Below are 18,904 nucleotides of genomic sequence, written 5' to 3' on the forward strand. Positions count from 1 at the left end.
AACATCCCTGGGATCACGAGTCGCATGCTCCACCAACTGACCCAGCCAGGCGCCCCAAGAAGTACTAATTTCAAAATGCTTCCACGTTTTCTCATCAATTGAAAATTTAGAATCTACTTGAAATCATGGCTTTGAATGTTTATCATGGCCAGGTCCTGTTTGAAGCTCTGGTCTCACAAGCCTGAGTGGAAAGAGCTGCAGAGGTTCAGTAACTTGCCCAAGCTCATGTGCGGAGCAGGGAAGATTTAAAACCAGGCCAGCTGTCTCTGTAGGATCCAAACTCTTCATTGTTGTACTATGTTGAATTACACTGGATGTATTCAGTAAGTCAGTTTTTAATTTTATTTTAGAGTCAATTTAGAAAAGGTGTAATACACAAAACTCCTGTATAACCTTTACCCGTGTCTTAGCCACATTTTTTCCCACTTTTTCTAGATACACATATATATATATATATATATATATATATATGTCTTTTCTGAACGATCTGAGCATTTGGTACATATGTCATGGGTACATCTTTATTCCTTACTTCTAGTGCTTCAGCCTAGGTCCCAAGTACAGGGATATTCTTGTATAACCACAGGGAAGTAACCAAATCCAGGAAATGCAGTGTTGATACACCTTCACCTGTCCATATTCCAGTTTTAATTGTCCTAATATCCTCATGTCTTTTTTTAAACCATTGAATGTAGCTGTCACATCTCTAGTCTCTAATCTGGAACAGGTCATTAGCCTTTGTTTAATAACCTTGACATTTTTGAAGAGTAGGCTAATTTTTTAAAAAAATATAAGGTGTTCCTCATTTTGCATTTGAATGCTGTTTCTTTTTCCACAGTTAAATTTGGGATTATTCTGGCCAGCACCCAATCCAGAAGTGCACTGTCGAGTTGCTCTTTGTTAATGTTCATTTTGATTGATCAAGGCCTGTTTCTGCATTGTAAAGTTACTGTTTCCCCCCCTTGAAACCAAGAAGCAGTCTGGAGAGCAACGTGGAAGTACCCTGCTTTTCATCAGGTGCTCTACTGAGGAGTTCTGATTTTTGGTGTAACCAGTCTTTCACTAGCATAGCTGCAAATTGGTAATTTTCCATTATTTACCCCTCCCTCCACATATATCAGCATTTTATTGTAAGGAAGAGCCCTCCCAGCTCTGCCATGGATTATCTACCTACATGGTGTGGATTCAATTCCTCTTTCCCAAAACTGCATAGTTTGCATGCCTCTTACTATTTGAACTTGAACACTTGCTTACTTTCAAGCACAAGAAATGTTCATGTCAATTTCCCTATCTCAGCCCCGTAGCCCCGGAATCCACTATTTTCTCCAAGGAGCCCAGGTTCCTTTTAGAGGGAAATCTCGGAAATCAAGAACTGGGTGCCCCGTGTGCTTACTGCTCCGGGGAAGTCTGCTCTGTTGAGCACAGATCAAGCACGTATTCCTAAACAAGCAAAGAATACTCAGCCTTTAACTGCTGATGGTGTTTCCAAATTTATTTAAAGTTGCTTCCTTTCTTTTTGATGTTTAGTTAATGAAATGTTCAGAAGACCCCATGATGCAAAAATGAAATACTAAGAATGCCACGTTCAACAGAACTTGAGAAATGGACTAAGTGATTTGTGATTTAATCTTTCTGATCCCGTTTTGTGATCTGCATGGTTTTATTCTAGGTGCTAGAAAAGGGGTAATAGTATGTTTTTCTCCCCGCCCTTAGTACAAAATATGCCAGTCCTATGATAAATTCTTTTCCTTTTTTTTTTAAGTTTATTTTGAGAGAGTCGGGGGAAGGGTAGAGGTGGGGGGAGGCGGGGGGAGACAGGGGCAGAGAATCCCAAGCAGGCTCTGCACCATCAGCTTGAAGCCCAATGCAGGGCTCAAACTCAGGAACCACGAGATCCTGACCTGAGCCGAAGTCAAGAGTTGGACGCTCGACTGAGTCACCCAGGCACCTCAATAAATTCTCCATCAGAGAAAAACAGCACATCCATCGGACTATTTCCTATGTCACTAATGTGCTTTGCCTCAGACTTCATTGAGGACTATTTTAGGCTATACGGCTCAATCTATTTTATTTTCCAATATGAGCTATGTTTCATTAATTTTGAAGTTCCATAATCTTGAAATTAGGTTTTAAAAAAATGTAGCAGTTATTTTAAGAGCTGAGAAGGACATAAATTCACAGATTAAGCATTTATATTTCCCTAAGTGCTTAAAATAGCTTAGTATTGGACTTTAAAAGTAATCTCATTTTGGGATGCCTGGGTGGCTCAGTCAGTTGAGTGTCCGACTTCAGCTCAGGTCACGATCTCGCAGTCTGTGAGTTCAAGCCCCGTCCCGTGCCAGGCTTTGTGCTGACAGCTCAGAGCCTGGAGCCTGCTTTGGATTCTGTGTCTCCCTCTCTCTCCGCCCCTCCCCCACTCATGCTCTGTCTCTCTCTCTCAAAAATGAATAAACATTAAAAAAAAAGTACTCTCATTTCAAAATGTCCTTGCTAGCTTCTTTGCTTTACCTAAGTTTTCAGAGACCCTTTCAGCTAAGAATGTTTTCACCCAATTATCATACATAGATTACAGACTGAAGAGGTTTAAGATGAAAAGCATCTCACTCACTGTCATTTTCTCCAAAGAAAACATTTCTCTACCACTTCTGGTTGTGCTAATTTATTTTGAAAGTTACATCTGTTCAAGTCAAATTTACACTTGGTGTTCGCTGTTGGATTTCTTTAGGCGGTGGTGTTCTGGTTTCCCAGGTGTTTTGTGTGTCTGCCTTGTGCTATTAATTTTCCCGTGGCCTTCTTCGTCACATCCACGGAGGTAAATGCAAGTGTTTTTCCTTCCTTCAGAACATGGGCTGTTATCACTATATCTTCTCCTATTTTAGCCGGTGCCATGTACCTTGAAGGGAAACAAATATAGTTAACAGCAAATAATTTTTTATTAAAATTCTGTATTTATTGGGGCGCCTGGGTGGCTCAGGTCATGATCTTGCGGTCCGTGGGTTCGACCCCTGCGTCAGGCTCTGTGCTGACAGCTGAGCCTGGAGCCTGTTTCAGATTCTGTGTGTCCCTCTTTCTCTGACCCTCCCCTGTTAATGCTCTGTCTCAAAAATAAATGTTAAAAAAAAATTTTTTTTTAATAAAAAATTCTGTATTTATTTTTGAAAGAGCAAACGCAGGCACATGAGCAGGGGAGGGGCAGAGAGGGGCACAGAGGATCCAAGGTGGGCTCTGCTCTGACAGCAGAACTCACAGACTGAGATTGTGACCTGAGCTGAAGCTGGATGCTCAACCAACTGAGCCACTCAGGCGCACCTTAACATTTTTTAAAACGGGAAGTTGTGTGCGTCCCTTAGATGTTGCTTATTTTCTTTCTACAAGAGTTTAAGAATGGTATCCGTAAACTTTCTGTCCTATCAGATTTGAATGGCTGGTCTTGACCAAGTACATCTTCCCCATTTCATATCCCCCACGAGTTTCTTTTCCCATAAATATGAGAAGCCCCCCCCCCCCCTTTCTTCAAGTTTCCCCTTTCATCTTTATTTGGGAACATCCTGGGTGAAGTGTTCCTGGTGTCTGTCTACACAGTAGGTTCCCCCTTACCTGCAGTTTGACTTTCCATAGCGTGGGTGACCTGTGGTCCATAAAGCATTAGATGATCCTCCTGATCTGTCAGAAGGTCAACAGTGGCCTAACGCTGCGTCCCTGCCTACGTCTTTCCCTCACTGCGTCTGCTGCTCTGGGTGTGTCATCCTCTCCCATCCTCACTAGAATGGTGAGTACAGTACAAGAAGGTAGTTTGACAGACCACGTTCACATAATATATCACGCTTGTTCTATATTATCGTTATCCTTGTTAATCTTACTGTGCGTAGTATATAAGTAAATTTTATCACACGTATGTATGTATAGGGTTCGGTACCACCTGTGGATTCAGGCACCCACTGGGGGTCTTGGAACATATCCCCATGGGTAAGAGGGGCCTACTCTATCTTCTATCAATATTTAGAATTCACTCAACTGCACTTGAGTAAATTCTGCACTTTACGGCACTTGAAACGATCTAAGGTGAGAACTATAAGGAATTAATGCGAGCTCCTTAGAATGCTGGTGATGAGCCGTATATATTCATAAGTTGTTGTTTCTTTATGAAATATCGACAGTAAACCTTTGAGACTCTTTCTGCTCAGGTGGGTCAGTTTTTGAAGCTCCGGCAGTTCTTGATGGAAGCTGTCTGACTTACTAAAGAATCTTTAGGCTGACGATAGCAGCAGTAGGATCTCACAAGATCCCGAGGTACCAGGTTTGGGCATCCGTGCTCTGGGCAGAGGCACCCAAGGGCAAGTAGAATCATCAGCGGGTCCCACCCCCACTCACGGAGTAAGGTAAGGACCGCCCAGCCTGCTCGGCAGTACAACGAACGGAAACTGCTCTTTCCGTGGATCTTAATTTCAAGACCGTTTGCCCTTGTCCTGTGACCTGTGAATGGCACCCTCCATTTATTTCCACAGTAGACGCGGGCTGAATTTTCTGAAGTGAGCCTATTAAAAGATTTAGATTGTCTACAAATCTGATAACGTTATTTTCACTTGCCCTCATGTTGCATAACATTGGCTTTCGGGTGCCCCCAGTAAAAATCATTCTTCCGTTGTGTAGCTGGAAAAAGCAGTCATACTGAAACAAAACCCCCACGCCCTGCATTCTAGTGACCGGACTGGCACCAGTGCTGGTTAAAACTGGTACTAGATCTTTTACATTTGGAAACATCTGACCCCTGCAGGCATTTTCACCAGAGTGAGTGACAGCCTGACATCTGGGGTGCTGCTTCCTGACCACACAGTTTATACCCATGGAGCCTGGTGGCAGCTGCAGGGAGAGATACAGGATTGCAAAACTGGCCATTTTGTGTTCACTCTGTTACAAGGCAATGGCGATGGATACTTTACGAAGGTTTATCCAACTCTGACTTTTATTCAGGCTTTTCTCAATGCACTCAATGCACTCAATACAACCCTCCTAAGACCTTTGTACAGGTGGCACTTTTCAGGACTTTGTGCAATGGTTACAAGCCGGGAGTTTTTTTCCCAACCAGTATACATAACAGAAGCCAAATGTTTGCTTCTTTGAATGTTCAGGTCATTACCCCTTTCCTCCGGATACATACATACTGCATTTGGAAATCAGTTGCTCCAATTCTAGATTCTAAGGCTCTGGGATATTCTGGGCACATCTATACTTGCCCTTAAGCATGATCAGCTCGGGGCACCTCTAGTTTTATTCATGTTACAATTGTACGTAGTCTCATTGTTTGAAATGAGTTTTCACATTATAAAAAGGTATTTGTAGTACAGTTTGGATACATACGTTATGTTCATATCGACACTGACTCCCGGTGCTCCCCTTTCTGTGGATACCAGAGCCAATGTTGATACGTTATCCACCAAGGTGGCTATCATGCCACCATGCAGAGTGCCGAACTTATTGGCATGGTCGTCTTCTACTCTCATTTCACAAATCAGTTTCCCAGGGGTAGCAGAGACCAGAGTCATCTAAGTGTAAAAGAAAAAAAGAAGTTTGAACATGCTTTGGTGTTAGGAAAGCCCAAACAGCCCATCAAGAATTATCGTCCAGTTAAACTGAGTCACCCCAGGGCCTCGTGACCGGCTCAGTTGGTGGAGCGTGCGACTCTTGATCTCGGGGTTGTAAGTTTGAGCCCCACACTGGGTGTAGAGATTACTTAAAATCTTAAACTAAGTCACCCCAAAACAGTTGGGCAGAAATTCAAATAAGTTGCCAATCTCTCTCTGATAGAAATTACCCCAAATATAAATTGTCTTTATCTTTTTTAACGTTTGCTTATTTTTGAGAGAGAGAGAGAGAGACAGAGCATGAGCAGGGGAGAGGCAGAGAAAGAGAGGGAGACACAGACAGAACCTGAAGCAGGCTCCAGGCTCTGAGCTGTCAGCACAAAGCCTGACGTGGGGCTCAAATCCACAAAACATAAGATGACCTGAGCTGAAATCAGAGACGCTTAACCGACTGAGCCACCCAGGTGCCCCTCATATATAAATTATTTTTAAAGAAAAAGGAATATTTAGGGAAAAGACAGTAGTTTTTGTTAATCTTCACTGCAGAAATCAAATATTCTAAGCTTTCCAGCCTTATGTATTACAACCTGACATCTCAATGTCTCCATCTCAATTTTAGACCAAGAAAGCTAGCTGGTCCCTGTGATCTGTTAACCCATGATAGGTTTCATTTGGACGTTCCCTAGTTTTTGCAGAGAGTAATTTTTATAATGACTTTGTAATGAATAGTTTAAAATAATTTGAATAGACTGGAAGAAATTCAGTAATTCAGTGAGTGTCTAGAATTCACAAACTTATACCATAAACCCATTTTAATATACAAAGTTTCACAGAATCCAGAAGTTAAACTGCTTTTAAGATCCTGCCCCATTTATGGTATTATAAAGAAAAATAAGTACATAAAAGATAAAAAGGGAAATAATAAATTACAATTTTTATATCAAAATCTTTAAAAAGGAAAGTTTTGGGGACCCTGGGGTGGCTCAGTTGGTTGAGCATCTGGCTTCAGCCCAGGTCATGATCTCATGGTTTGTGAGTTAAGCCCCATATGGGGCTCTCTACTGTCAGCACAGAGCCTGCTTTGGATCCTCTGTCCCCTGCCCTCCCCTCCCACTCTGCCCACTGCCCACTCTCTGCCCACTGCTCCCCCCCCCCCCACTCACGTGCACGCTCTCAAAAAATTAAAAAAAAAAAAGGCTTTTGGAAAAATAATAGAAATATTTTTTATATCCGACTTAAATTACTAGGAAAAACGTCATAGCGTAAGATTGAGAAATTGGAACTGAGCTGTGAATGGGATGTGCTACATTTAGCAATAGTCATTTTTGCTGTTGCTAGAGGTGTTCAGGCAGAATACAGATGAGTATTTGGTGTATCTGTTGTATTTGGGGGTGTGGGGTGTCTCGACCATTAAACGATTACGTTCTAGATAACCGCTATCTTAACTGAGCATTTTCCTATGCTAGGCTCTGTGGCAAACACTTAAATACTATGTAATAAGGAAGGGGTAGTTTCCACTGCTCCTTTAAGTAGGTAACTGAAATTCATGGTGGTTTGTTGTTGGGGTCACCCGTGATGGGACAGACCTGAAATTTAGATCTAGGTCTATCTTCAAGTCTCCCTAGACACTATAATGTCTCTGGATTTGCAGTGGCCTTTAACAGCTCCCACCAGGAAGACGCTTTGGAGTTTCACAAACCACAACTTTAGTGATTTTGCTGTTGTTTTTCCCCTGGAGAACTAGGCCCTGAGGTAAAACAAACACAGCCACACAATATAAACCATCCTAAACAATATCATGTCATGTTTTGCATAACAGGTAAGTCAATGGCAAATAATGTTAGACAGGATCAAGTCTATCCACACGATAAATGATGTAGCCACAAGATGTCCTCGTAAACTACACATGGAACAGGACCAACGTGTAAACTGCCCTCATTCGGGCATTTACACGAGTATGTTAAGCACTGACAACGTAAAGACAAATGAAATGAAATCCCTCCTCGTAAGGGGTTCGCAACCTAAAGGAAGAGACCCGTACGCAGACCACTGCAGTGGGAGGGTTCCTGGAGAAGAGAGTACAGGTTGCTTGAAGGGCATCTAACTTTAATGGAGTATGTTTTTAGAGAACAGACATTAGGAAAGGCCTCCTGAGGGACAGGGAGGAGTGAGCCAAGTGAAGATGGGGAACAAGCCAGACAGTTCAGGGAAGAGAACTGAAGGCAGTTGGGTGCCATGTGAAGGCCTCGCGTGTTGAGTAGAAATCAGTTAGAGATTATCTGACTTCGGCGGGGGTGACAGGAGGCCATGCAAATGTCAGCTTGACTTTCTACTGCAGAATACAGTTTTTGACTGTTTTTCTTTCCCCCAACTTGAAAGGCCAAAGGACACAGTGGTACACACGAGTGGTTTAAAATACACATTGGAGTAGAGAGAATTTTGTTCCCGTCAGCCTGATCCTGCAAAAGAAATGCTTTTATGTGTCGCCCTCTGTCGTCTCCCTGGGTAAAATAAAGGAATTAAGCCACTGGAAGCTAACAAAGGCATCGATGTCGGAGCCAGGCCCCAAAGCTAATCAATAGTCTTGTTGGGGAAGAGGCCCACGGAGAGCTAACCTCTCTCTGATGAGGAAGGGGGGTATGAGGAGAATCCTGTTAAAAAAAGAGAGCATAAATGATCTTGGTCTCAGTCAAGATACGGGTTACAGGGGACACACTTGTTTGGTTATTAACTACGGCTAACTTTGGGTTCGAGACCACACTCCGCGACGCTGCACGCATTGTTTCCACCCGCACCCAGATCTCTGAAGTGGGTCCTGTTGTCTTCATCGGCCTCCCACATCTCAGGTTTAACTCCTCTGCAGAATCACCTCCCTTCACGGCTCACCTGGACTGCTGCGGGCAACCGGGTCCCGATGCGTCGGGTGTCACGCGGAAGGATAGCTGCCACGCCTGTTACGATGCAGCAGGGCCGAAACCAACACTGCTGAGAAGCACCCAGATACATTCCATTCTCTGGGCCACCTCGGTACGATGGCAAGAACCTTTATGGCTCAGCCCAGTCCAACACGTGGGCTCCTCGGTTTATAGGAAAAATTACTTATGTGTGCACACATACGATCACCTGTCCCTTTTCTGCACGGCCTGCAGCGGACTGCCTCTCCTCGGTTCCTCACGTGTTCACACGAGTTCCCATGGCTCCTGCCGCCACGGCACCCTCCTTCCTCACCCCGCACACCCAGGCTCCGATTCCATCGCCGATAACCGTCTCCCCGTTCCTCCCTTACCTTTCCAGGAAAGACAGTGAGAAGGAATGCCTGATAATCAGCACGAAGGAGCTGGCCCCCAACAAGAAGCTCCGTGTGGACCCCAGAGTTCTCCTTAGGCCTTGACGTTTCCGGTCATCCTGGTCCTGGTCCTGGTCCACAGTCATCACTGTGACTGCTGGTGATGGCTGTGCAGCTCACCACCCTGCCTCTGCTAATGAATGAAGACGTGTGTGTTCTCTGGCTCAGTGAGGGTGTCTGCCACGGGCCTAAAGGAGCGTGGCACGTGGCCTGAGAAAATCTGTGTATGTAACCACGCGAGTCAGCCATGGAAGGACGCTGAATACGAAAGACCGCGCTTAACACACAAAAGCACCGAGGACCGAGGAGGTCAGTGAACGAGAAGTTTATGTATTTGTGAAAGAGGTTGTCTTCAAGCAAGTTGTCCTGATGACAGGCATTGCTGATTTCGTATGTGACGCAGTGCAGATACCAGAAGGAAGTGTCTGAGGACAACGTATAAATGTACCTTCATAAAAGCAGGAAAGGAGGGAAGAGCAAGAAGGCGGGAGGCACAGCAGCAAACAGGCCAGTTACGGTAAGGGCCCCTAAGAGGGCATACGCTACAGAAGTACTGTGGCTCAACCATGTGCTGTAGCCGCCCAGCACTTGGGTTTTATAATGTGTGTCTTAGCCGTTTAATTGCACGGGTGGCTTTAGATCAATAGGCAAGAGCATCAGCTCTGGAGCCAGGCTGAGGCAAGATCCTTAACTGTGGTCAAGAGCAGGGTAACATTCAAATTAAGCAATTGGAACACGGCCCGGCATATCATGGGGGATCGAGACATTTCAGTTCTCATCCTTGGTAAAGTTGGGACCCGAACACAACTGTGAAACCCCAAGTTGGTTTGTATAGTTTCACATGGATTTTTCTTAAAATCACCCGATTGGAACTTAGAATTTTCCAATTACTAAACTCAATCACTGAATGACCTCATGACTAAATTCAGTGGATATTTTTCAGGCCTTTGTTTACCTGACCACTCAGCATGTCGAGACATCCAAACCTTTTCCTGGCCTTTCCTGAACTCCCACGTCCACCTTCTCCTGGGTTTCCTCCTCCTCCTCTGTGGAGTGCCACAGTCCCTTTGCCGGCACCGCCCACCCAAGTCTTAGGGTCATCTTATCATCCGGCCTCATGAGACCACCAAAGGCCACACTGGCTTTCAGTTTCCCTCAGAAGGTTAGAGGACAGGTTCTCTAAAGTTAGGCACCATAATAGAGTTAATGGCATGGGCTTTGGGGCAGATACGTGGGTTAAGATCCCAATTACTAGCCGTAAGGGCTTAGAAAAGGTAAGCCTCGACTTTCTCATGTATAAAATGGGGATGACAGTCACAGCATTGCCAGGAGGATGAAATAAAATTTGTAGGTAAACCAATCAGGCTCAGAGTACTCAAATACCTGTTCTATTACTGAAGAGGACTCCGGCCTGCTTGCTTTTCTTCTTGCAGTTAGGACTTAAACTCTGCTTCATTTAAGGGGCTTGAACAAACTGAATAACCAGGTGCCTTTCTGAAGGTGAATATGATCCCATGAGATCCCGTGTCTTATATCCTGCAGTTGGGCTCCTTCCTGAGCAGATCCTGTGTACGTATCTGTAGAAGTACCAGCCCCCGGCCACGGGCAATCTCTTTGCAGGGCAAACAGCCTACTGTGTGGAGCTGCCCCCAGCCCCAGAGTCCTCTCTCCTCTCTCTCTCCTGTCTCACTATCCATCAGCAAAATCCAAACTACCCATTGATGCCAAATCCTTTTCCCCTACCGTATCAGTAACTCTTGACCTGAGTCCACAAGTCCTGTCTGCTCGACCTTCAGAGGGGCCAGAATTCACCACTCCTCACCCTCTGCTCTGGTCCAAGCCACCACCTCTGCCCAGTTCTCACAGCTGTCCCCAGGCTCACCTTCCTGCCTCTGCCCTTGCCGGCCTTATGTCTGCTCTCTCACTACCAACAAGAACGCTCTTTTCAAAATTCTGTCCCTCTTTCGTTCAAGCCCTTCAAGGTGACAGCCACCTACTAAGCCATCCGATATCTCCTCTCCACCTTGTCCGCTTGGGATTCCTCCCGAAATGCTGCAAACACAGTGTTTTAAGTCTCTGAGCTTTTACGTTTGCTTTTCTGCCGGGAACACTCTTCCCCTTTGAGTGCCCATAACCTGCTCAGGTCTTTACTAAAGTGCCGCTATTTCGGCGACATCTTCCCAGATGACATGAGTTAAAACTGAACTCTCCATAACAGAACCCCACAGGAATACACGTTGTAGGGAAAAAATATTTAAGCTTTCCTGTCCCAATACTCTTTATCATTGGTCCCTGCTTTATATTTTTTTTATAGCACTTACCACCATCTAACATACTATATAATTTGACTGACTTATTCTGTTTAGTGTTGAACTGACCACACTAAAATGTATGTTCCATACGTGGGAGGATATTTTTGTCAGTTTTCTTCACCTCTATATTCCTGGTGACTTGAATGGTGCCTGGCACGTAGTAGGCATGCAAGTGTTTGTTGAGTGAGTGAATACATTAGAATCTGAAGGCCAACTACAGGAGCATTCTGTAACAGTATGCCCAACATTTACTGACACAGCAACCGACTGAACAGACTATCGGGAATATCTTCCGTGTGCCAGGCGGTCACCTTCCACTAGGCACTGACAAATGCTTATTAAGCATCTACTAGGGGTTTGCTCCCAAAGAGTGCTCTTGACGTGGGGAGGGAAGACAGAAAAATAGGTATTTTCACTAATATACAGTAAGTCTGACAATAACAGTTAGCCAAGGTATTTAGCAGGGTCAGACAAAGACAGTTGGGGATGCCAAGGAAAGTTTTTCAAGAACAGAGGTGGTTGCCACTTGAAAAAGACTTTGAAGAGTAGAAATGGGGGGCCGACTGGCTCAAGGGCAGAGGATCCAAAAATAAGATGTTGTCCTAGTCCTTGGAGAGATAACTAGTAGAGGTTGTAAGAGACGGCCAAAAATACAAAAGTTAGCAAATGAGTGCCATGGGAGGCAAACAAAGCCCAAGGGAAGAGCTAAGAGGAATTTAACAAAATATTCCCGTAAGAGTTGACCAGATGAAGTGACATTCTACTCTTGTTCATTGGAGTGGTGACAATGGTGACAGACAGGCTTGTGAAGAAACATAAACCATCACTATTGTTTCTCAATGGCTGGTAAATGGCAGGCTTTATTGAATCCTTCTAGAATACCTATAAAGGTGGATTCTGTGAAGCCTCTATGGTATATTAATCACATTGGTAAGATTTCTCTCATATGCAGGTTCTCTGCTGCCTTGAATCTGGAAAAGAGGGGCTAATAGAGAAGGACCTCGACACATTGAGGACTAGAGCAGGGTCTATGCATGTCTTCAGATCTCCTCTCAAGGGGAAAAACACAGACTTGTGTAGAATTTTTGCAGGTGATCTACTTTAGAATCTAGTACCTGAGGACAGGTAGGAAGCCCTGCAGGAATGGAAATATGGTGAGCCAGGCCCAGCCAACAGTGGACTTGTCCTAGGACAGCACCACAAATCAAACAGCAATAAAGAAGTTTAAGTCATCTGTGTTCCCTCTGTATTCTGTAGTCCAGAAATTCCTGCAATTCTCAGGGTGGTTGAATAAAAATTAGGCTACCTTTTTTTTTTTTTAAAGTGTTCTGTGCTGCATTTCAAAAATGCATATATTTAGTTTTTATCAAAGCCCTCAGATACCTTTCTGAGGTCTTCAGGAACTGGAGGACTTGAATAAAAGGACTACTTGGACAAGCGGTAGAACATTTCAGCAGCATCTCATTTCCAGGTGTATGTGGAGCCACTAAACCTTGACTGTCTTCCACGCACAGACATGTATAATCATTTCCCTTGAATTGGTCCTCCATTCACCCACCCCTGCTACAGTTCTTAATTTCACAAAATATGTAGAGTTGCTCTGAACTGATGCCAAATCCCTTTTCCCTATGGTATCAGTAACTCTTGACTTGAGCCCATGATTTCACTAATTGTATCTTGACTCCTTAAATTCTATCTCTGAGCCATCTAAATTGCCACGTTCCTCCTCTTTATTAGATTTTTAACTGCAACGATCATTTCATACGAATAAACAGTGTAGAGATGCATTTTCCTACCTCCCACCCCTTCAGTGCCATGTATCCTGCAATATCATTCTCTAGACTTTTTCAAACATATATGCACATAGAAGGCTTTATTCCTTTCTTTATATAAAATTACAAAGGCGGGATCACATGATACGCATTACTTTACAACTTTCATTTTTCTCTTCCTGGTAGAATAGCCATGCTTGTAGCTCATATCACAGAAATCTTCTTTAATTGCTTTGTAGGATTCCCTAGTATTTGACTATATTAGATTTATTAAAGTATTGCTTGATATATGTTCTTTGAATATTTTTTACCATTACAAACAAAGATGTTTTTATTTGCGGAAGATAGATTACCAGAATTAGGTAGCTGGGTAAAAAGGTTATGTAAATTTTTAACCAATCTGCCAGATCGCTTTTCAAAACCACTGAGTAAGAGTGCCTCATTCCCGAATTCATCCTCAGGAATGCATATTATTCCTCGTAATTGCTCTTTTTACAATATGATGGGCAAAATAACACAGTGTCTCATGGTTTAAGTTTGCCATTAGCCAGGTTATGGGTGCTGCTGAACAATCCTTCATGCTTACTGGCTGACTACTTTTCTTAATTCTTTTCCAGATAGTTGTATTTTGACTTATTTATTTATTCTTTTTTTAAATTTACATCCAAGTGAGTTACCATATAGTGCAACAATGACTTCAGGAGTAGATTCCTTAATGCTCTTTTTTTTTTTTAAAGGAGGTTCTACACCCAGCCAGGAACCCAACACCAGGTTTGAACCCATGACACCGAGATCAAGAGTCAGATGCTTAACCAACTGAGCTAGCCACTCAGGTGCCCTGGATTTCGACATTTATTGTATCTCTTGCCATAAAGAGTTTAAATTAGTGAAATGCACAGTGCCAGACACATAGTAAATGCTCTTATTGTAAATAAATATAACAATTTCTAATTTTATAAAGTCATACGCATCATTTAATGACATGCTCCTATGATAAGAAGTCATTTTTTAAAATGTGCCTTCTTTACATAGAGCTATAAGGGATTTCTTTCACCGGTTCCCCTATGGTTAGACATTTAGGTCGATGATGGTTAATGGTTGCACAACAATGTGAATGCAATTAATACTGAATTGTACACTTTAAAGTGGCTAAGATGACAAATTTTACGTCATGTATATTTTGCTGCAATTTTTTTTTAAAAAGGGGAGGATATGGGGCACCTGGGTGCCTCAGTCGGTTGAGCATCGACTTCAGCTGGGGTCATGATCTCGTGGTTGGTGAGTTCAAGCCCCCACCAGGCTCATCCCTGTCAAGCATAGAGCCCACTTCAGATCCTTGGTCCTCCTCACTCTCTGCCCCTCCCCTGCTTGTGCTCTCTTGTCAAAAATAAACATTAAAATAAATACATTGAAAAAAGTGGGGGGATCCACCATCAATGTTTCCTGAACTTTTTTATTCATGGGACTCTTTTTTCTCAGGAACAGTTGATGGGACTGGTACTTCCCTAGATCCCACTTTTCTCCTCTCCTGGATGATAAACTCCTAGAAGGCAAGGAACTGTGGTTGGTATTTCTTCATCATCTCACAGTACTCGGTTTGTCGACTGATTTTAAAGTGATCTTATAGCAAGAGCAGGACTTTCAGTGTTGGTTCTTCTCTATCAGTATTTTACAAAAGATAGGTTTTGTGGGTATCTATAAACATCAATAAACCAGAGATGGTTTTTTTTTGTTTTTAGAACAGGCTAAAATAAAGAAGCTCCAATGTAAGATCTCGTGCACGAGGTTGACATCTGTACCAGGACTGATAGGAAGGTGCTTTCTTCAATAGGTCATTTTGGGAAGAACAGAAAGTCACCATCCTTTAGCAGATTCTATATGCTGGGGTACAATATCTGTCCAAAAACCAAAACTGCCCTTGGCATACTATCAGCCAAATTTTCAAGTGTTCTTCTATTTAATTCATTGGCTTTTTAAAAAATCATTAAAAGAATCAAAGGTTAGGACAGAATTTTCTTACCATATAATCAAGAAAAAAAAACACGCAACTCTGTTTGGATGAGGTGTTTCTCTTTCTTGGGGTAGTTAGCTAATCTGGTAGAACCCAGGGCTTCTGTTTTTCATGCTTATTTATAAATGATTCCTATGGAGCGCCTGTGGGGCCACTGTGGGAACGGGGCAAGGGGCAGACGGAGAGCACTGATGCTGCACCACCGCTTCTCACGCTTGTTAATATTAAGAAACATCATCCCTCTTCATCTTTGCAAAAGCAGTGAGGTAAGCACACAGGTGTGTCTGAAACATCATATGCATCCTTACTCCAATTTAGTTTTAACAAGGCGTTTGCATTAAATGCTTAAGAATGAGCATCCTTGCCTTGAAAAATCTCTGGTGTCATATTTAACCAAAGGGACAACTGTTTGGCATAAAATATTTTTGTCAGCCAAGGTCCAGGGAGGCAACAGAAAACACACTGGCTATTTTAACAAAGAGAATATAAATAATTGTTAGTAGAGACTTAGAGAGAGACCACATTCTGTCTCATACCAAGACATGTGGAAGTCTGATCTGAACAACCGGTTCAAAGTTCAGTGCAAACTTGGAACGAGAGAGTAGCAATTTATCTAGTTTTAACCCAGCACAAATCAAGTGATTAAAAAGGTTTTTCGACATCAGCACTATTGACATTTGGACTGGGGTTTTTTTTTTTAATGTTAATTATTTGAGAGAGAGAGAGAGAGAGAGAGAGAGAGAGAGACAGACAGACAGACAGACACGGAGCATGAGCAGGGGAAGGGCAGAGAGAGAGGGAGACCCAGAACCCGAAGCAGGCTCCAGGCTCTGAGCTGTCAGCACAGAGCCCAACACGGGGCTCCAACTCACAAACCGTTTGAAGCCTGACGCTTAACCTACTGAGCCACCCAGGCGCCCCCTGCATAAATATATATTTTAGTCCTAGCAACTCTGCCCACACAAAACAAACAACCACAAATCCTATTTTTTTTTTTATAAAGCTAACCATAGTTCTTTTTTTTTTTTTTAATTTTTTTTTTTTCAACGTTTATTTATTTTTGGGACAGAGAGAGACAGAGCATGAACGGGGGAGGGGCAGAGAGAGAGGGAGACACAGAATCGGAAACAGGCTCCAGGCTCCGAGCCATCAGCCCAGAGCCCGACGCGGGGCTCGAACCCACGTACCGCGAGATCGGGACCTGGCTGAAGTCGGACGCTCCAACCGACTGCGCCACCCAGGGGCCCCACAAATCCTATTTTAGATCAAATTAATACAGAGCACCTACAATGGTATTGACCTGTGCAGTTAGTATGACAGTCACTATCCACAACTCCATATTGAGCACTTGAGACATTGTCAGTATGAATTGAGATGTGCTCTGAGTGTAAAATTCACACCGGACTTCAAAGATGAAGTCCCCCCAAAATAATACTCTTTTGTATTGATAACATACTAAAACACTATCTTGGATATAATGAGTTGCTCAAAATATATTACTAAAATTAATTTTACTTATTTCTTTTTGTTTTATAATTTTATACATATAAAATTATGCATGTGGCTTGCACTTGTATCTTGCACTGTATCTCTGTTGGACAGTGCTGGGTCTAGAATAATTGGTATCACTACCCAACTTTAAACTGCAACATCTGAGAAACTCTATACATCTGGTTCAACAGGCATATCTTCTTGGAAGGCAAGTTACCACCAGTGCCGACTCAGCAGGCACACACGAAGTTTAAGAGAATTTTGATCAGACTCTCAAAGGCAAATCCAACCCATGACAAGATTATCATGAGAGGACACACATCCAAAAGGTTAACAATGAAAATGGCTCCAGAATTTTTAAGGAATTCAAACTTCCCCCCGAGTCCAATACTTCTTTCTTTGCATTAAGAGATCTCTCAAATGGTTAATTATAAAGTAGTGTATTGTTTGTTATTTTATCGTGTTTGCTATTTGAAAACATTAAATACATTTGCCTAAGTATTATTTCCTATGTTTTTCACAAAAGCCCTTACAGATAATTAGGGAAAGTTATTTACATGTTGAAAATACAGCCCAGGTGTTGTTTCCAGGAGGAAGACCTTGGTCTAATGCACCACATTCTTCCAATGAATGCAGTTGGTCTGTGTTTAAACTCCACTTTTAAGTGACCCATTTCCAAATGTCCCCAAACTCTTTCCTAATCAGAAGGAAAACAGGCATGCATGCTTTAAAATATTCAGAAAAAAACCTAAAAGTTCTTAGGTTGTTAAATGTCTTGCAAATCTGACATAACCAAGGGCTTCTGTTATTCATGCTTATTTATAAATGACTCCTATGGAACAGGATTTCTACACAGACCGCGAGAACTAGGAATCTGGGCTAGTCTGTTCATGTGGCAAAGGGGACAGGGGCTAGTCTGCCTAACTCTGTAGGGCCACTCCACCAGAACTTGTCCTTCCTCCCTGACTGCAAGTTTTTACTATCAAACGCTCTAGGCTGCACGTGCATGGTAAATATAGATTACTTTCCCCCCCAGAGCACTACAGGCATTTGTTTGTTCAAGGGTTGAACTTTAAAGTCCTTTCTAGCTCTGAAACCGAGCAACTGTGTCTCCAGAACAAGTGATAATCAAACAGTCCCCGACTTACGATGGTTTGACTTAGGATTTTTCAATTTTACGATGGCGTGAAAGCGATACACACTCAATAGAGACGACTTCCAATTTCGAGTTTCGATCTTTTCCCAGGCTAGCTACATGCATGTAGGACCATGCTCTCCTGACGCTAGGCAGTGGCAGGAAGCTCCCAGTCAGGCCCTCCATCAGGACGGTAAGCAACTATACTTAAAATTACTCTCGGGGCGCCTGGGTGGCGCAGTCGGTTAAGCGTCCGACTTCAGCCAGGTCACGATCTCGCGGTCGGGAGTTCGAGCCCCGCGTCAGGCTCTGGGCTGATGGCTCAGAGCCTGGAGCCTGTTTCCGATTCTGTCTCCCTCTCTCTCTGCCCCTCCCCCATTCATGCTCTGTCTCTCTTTGTCCCAAAAATAAATAAACGTTGAAAAAAAAATTTAAAAAAAAATTACTCTGTACCTATACAACCATTCCGTTTTTCACTTTCAGTACAGCGCTCAATAAACTACATAAGATATTCAACACTTCTCACAAAACAGGCTGTGTGTTAGACGGTTTTGCCCAACTGCAGGCTAAGAAGTGATCTGAGCAAATTTAAAATAGGCTAGGCTAAGTAAGCCATGTAGGCTAGGTATACTGAATGCACTTTGGACGTGCCATATTTTCAATTTACAATGGGTTTATCTGGACGTAGCCCAATCGGAAATCAATGAAGACCTGTATTTATGTACATTTAGATGAAATAAACTATGCACTTGACCTAGCACATAATGGCTCTCCATAACAGTAGTAATCATCATTGCTGAATTTACCGGGGCGTCCAACAGAATCTAGCGAGAGCTACTAATTTTCAGCGCAACCCGCCCCAAGCATCGTACTTCCGTTACAAGCCAAGGCTTTGACTCCAATACCTTTTCCAAAACTCTATCAAAACCGCGACCACTGCCCATCGTCTTCAACAGCTCCAGCAGGTGCTGTGTCAAGCGGTTCATCGTGGACCGTTCCTGCTTCTGGGCACCGCACAAGAATGAACCTTGCAAGAGCCGGGAGCCCCGATGTGTTCGCAAAACACCAAGGGCGAGCAGGGCGAAGAAATCTCCGTCTTCCCCGCCCACTGTGCGCTCTGGGTCCGGCGTCGCGGGCTCCGGCTGCCAAGGCGTCAGGGGCTCGCGCTCTGAGGTTCCGACCCCGCTTGTGACCGCGCGCGCAAGCGCTGTTATATCCGCTCCCGCCCCTGCCACCGCCCGCCCTCCCCCCCGCG

The 18,904-nt window shown here is 43.5% G+C and overlaps 1 protein-coding gene across 1 annotated transcript; it reads right to left on the reverse strand.

The window, feature by feature from the left end:
- Window positions 1–2,643: 2,643 nt before the first annotated feature.
- On the reverse strand, window positions 2,644–18,856 carry ACOT13 (acyl-CoA thioesterase 13). The gene is made up of 3 exons (XM_047857887.1): window positions 18,555–18,856; window positions 5,359–5,543; window positions 2,644–2,893 (listed from the first exon to the last, which is right to left on the reverse strand). The coding sequence occupies exons 1-3, from the start codon at window positions 18,633–18,635 to the stop codon at window positions 2,722–2,724; spliced, it is 438 nt and encodes a 145-aa protein (XP_047713843.1). The 5' UTR covers window positions 18,636–18,856; the 3' UTR covers window positions 2,644–2,721.
- Window positions 18,857–18,904: the final 48 nt, after the last annotated feature.

Source organism: Prionailurus viverrinus, chromosome B2 (assembly GCF_022837055.1).
Source record: "Prionailurus viverrinus isolate Anna chromosome B2, UM_Priviv_1.0, whole genome shotgun sequence".
Taxonomy (NCBI): Eukaryota; Metazoa; Chordata; class Mammalia; order Carnivora; family Felidae; genus Prionailurus; species Prionailurus viverrinus.

Excerpts from the sequence above, each read along its gene's own strand:
- ACOT13 (XM_047857887.1), bottom strand. The coding sequence starts at position 18,635 with ATGAACCGCTTGACACAGCACCTGCTGGAGCTGTTGAAGACGATGGGC. Across the intron at positions 5,544-18,554 it reads TTGATAGAGTTTTGGAAAAG|ATGACTCTGGTCTCTGCTAC; the intron begins GTATTGGAGTCA and ends TTTTACACTTAG. Across the intron at positions 2,894-5,358 it reads AGTGTCGATATGAACATAAC|GTACATGGCACCGGCTAAAA; the intron begins GTATGTATCCAA and ends TTTCCCTTCAAG.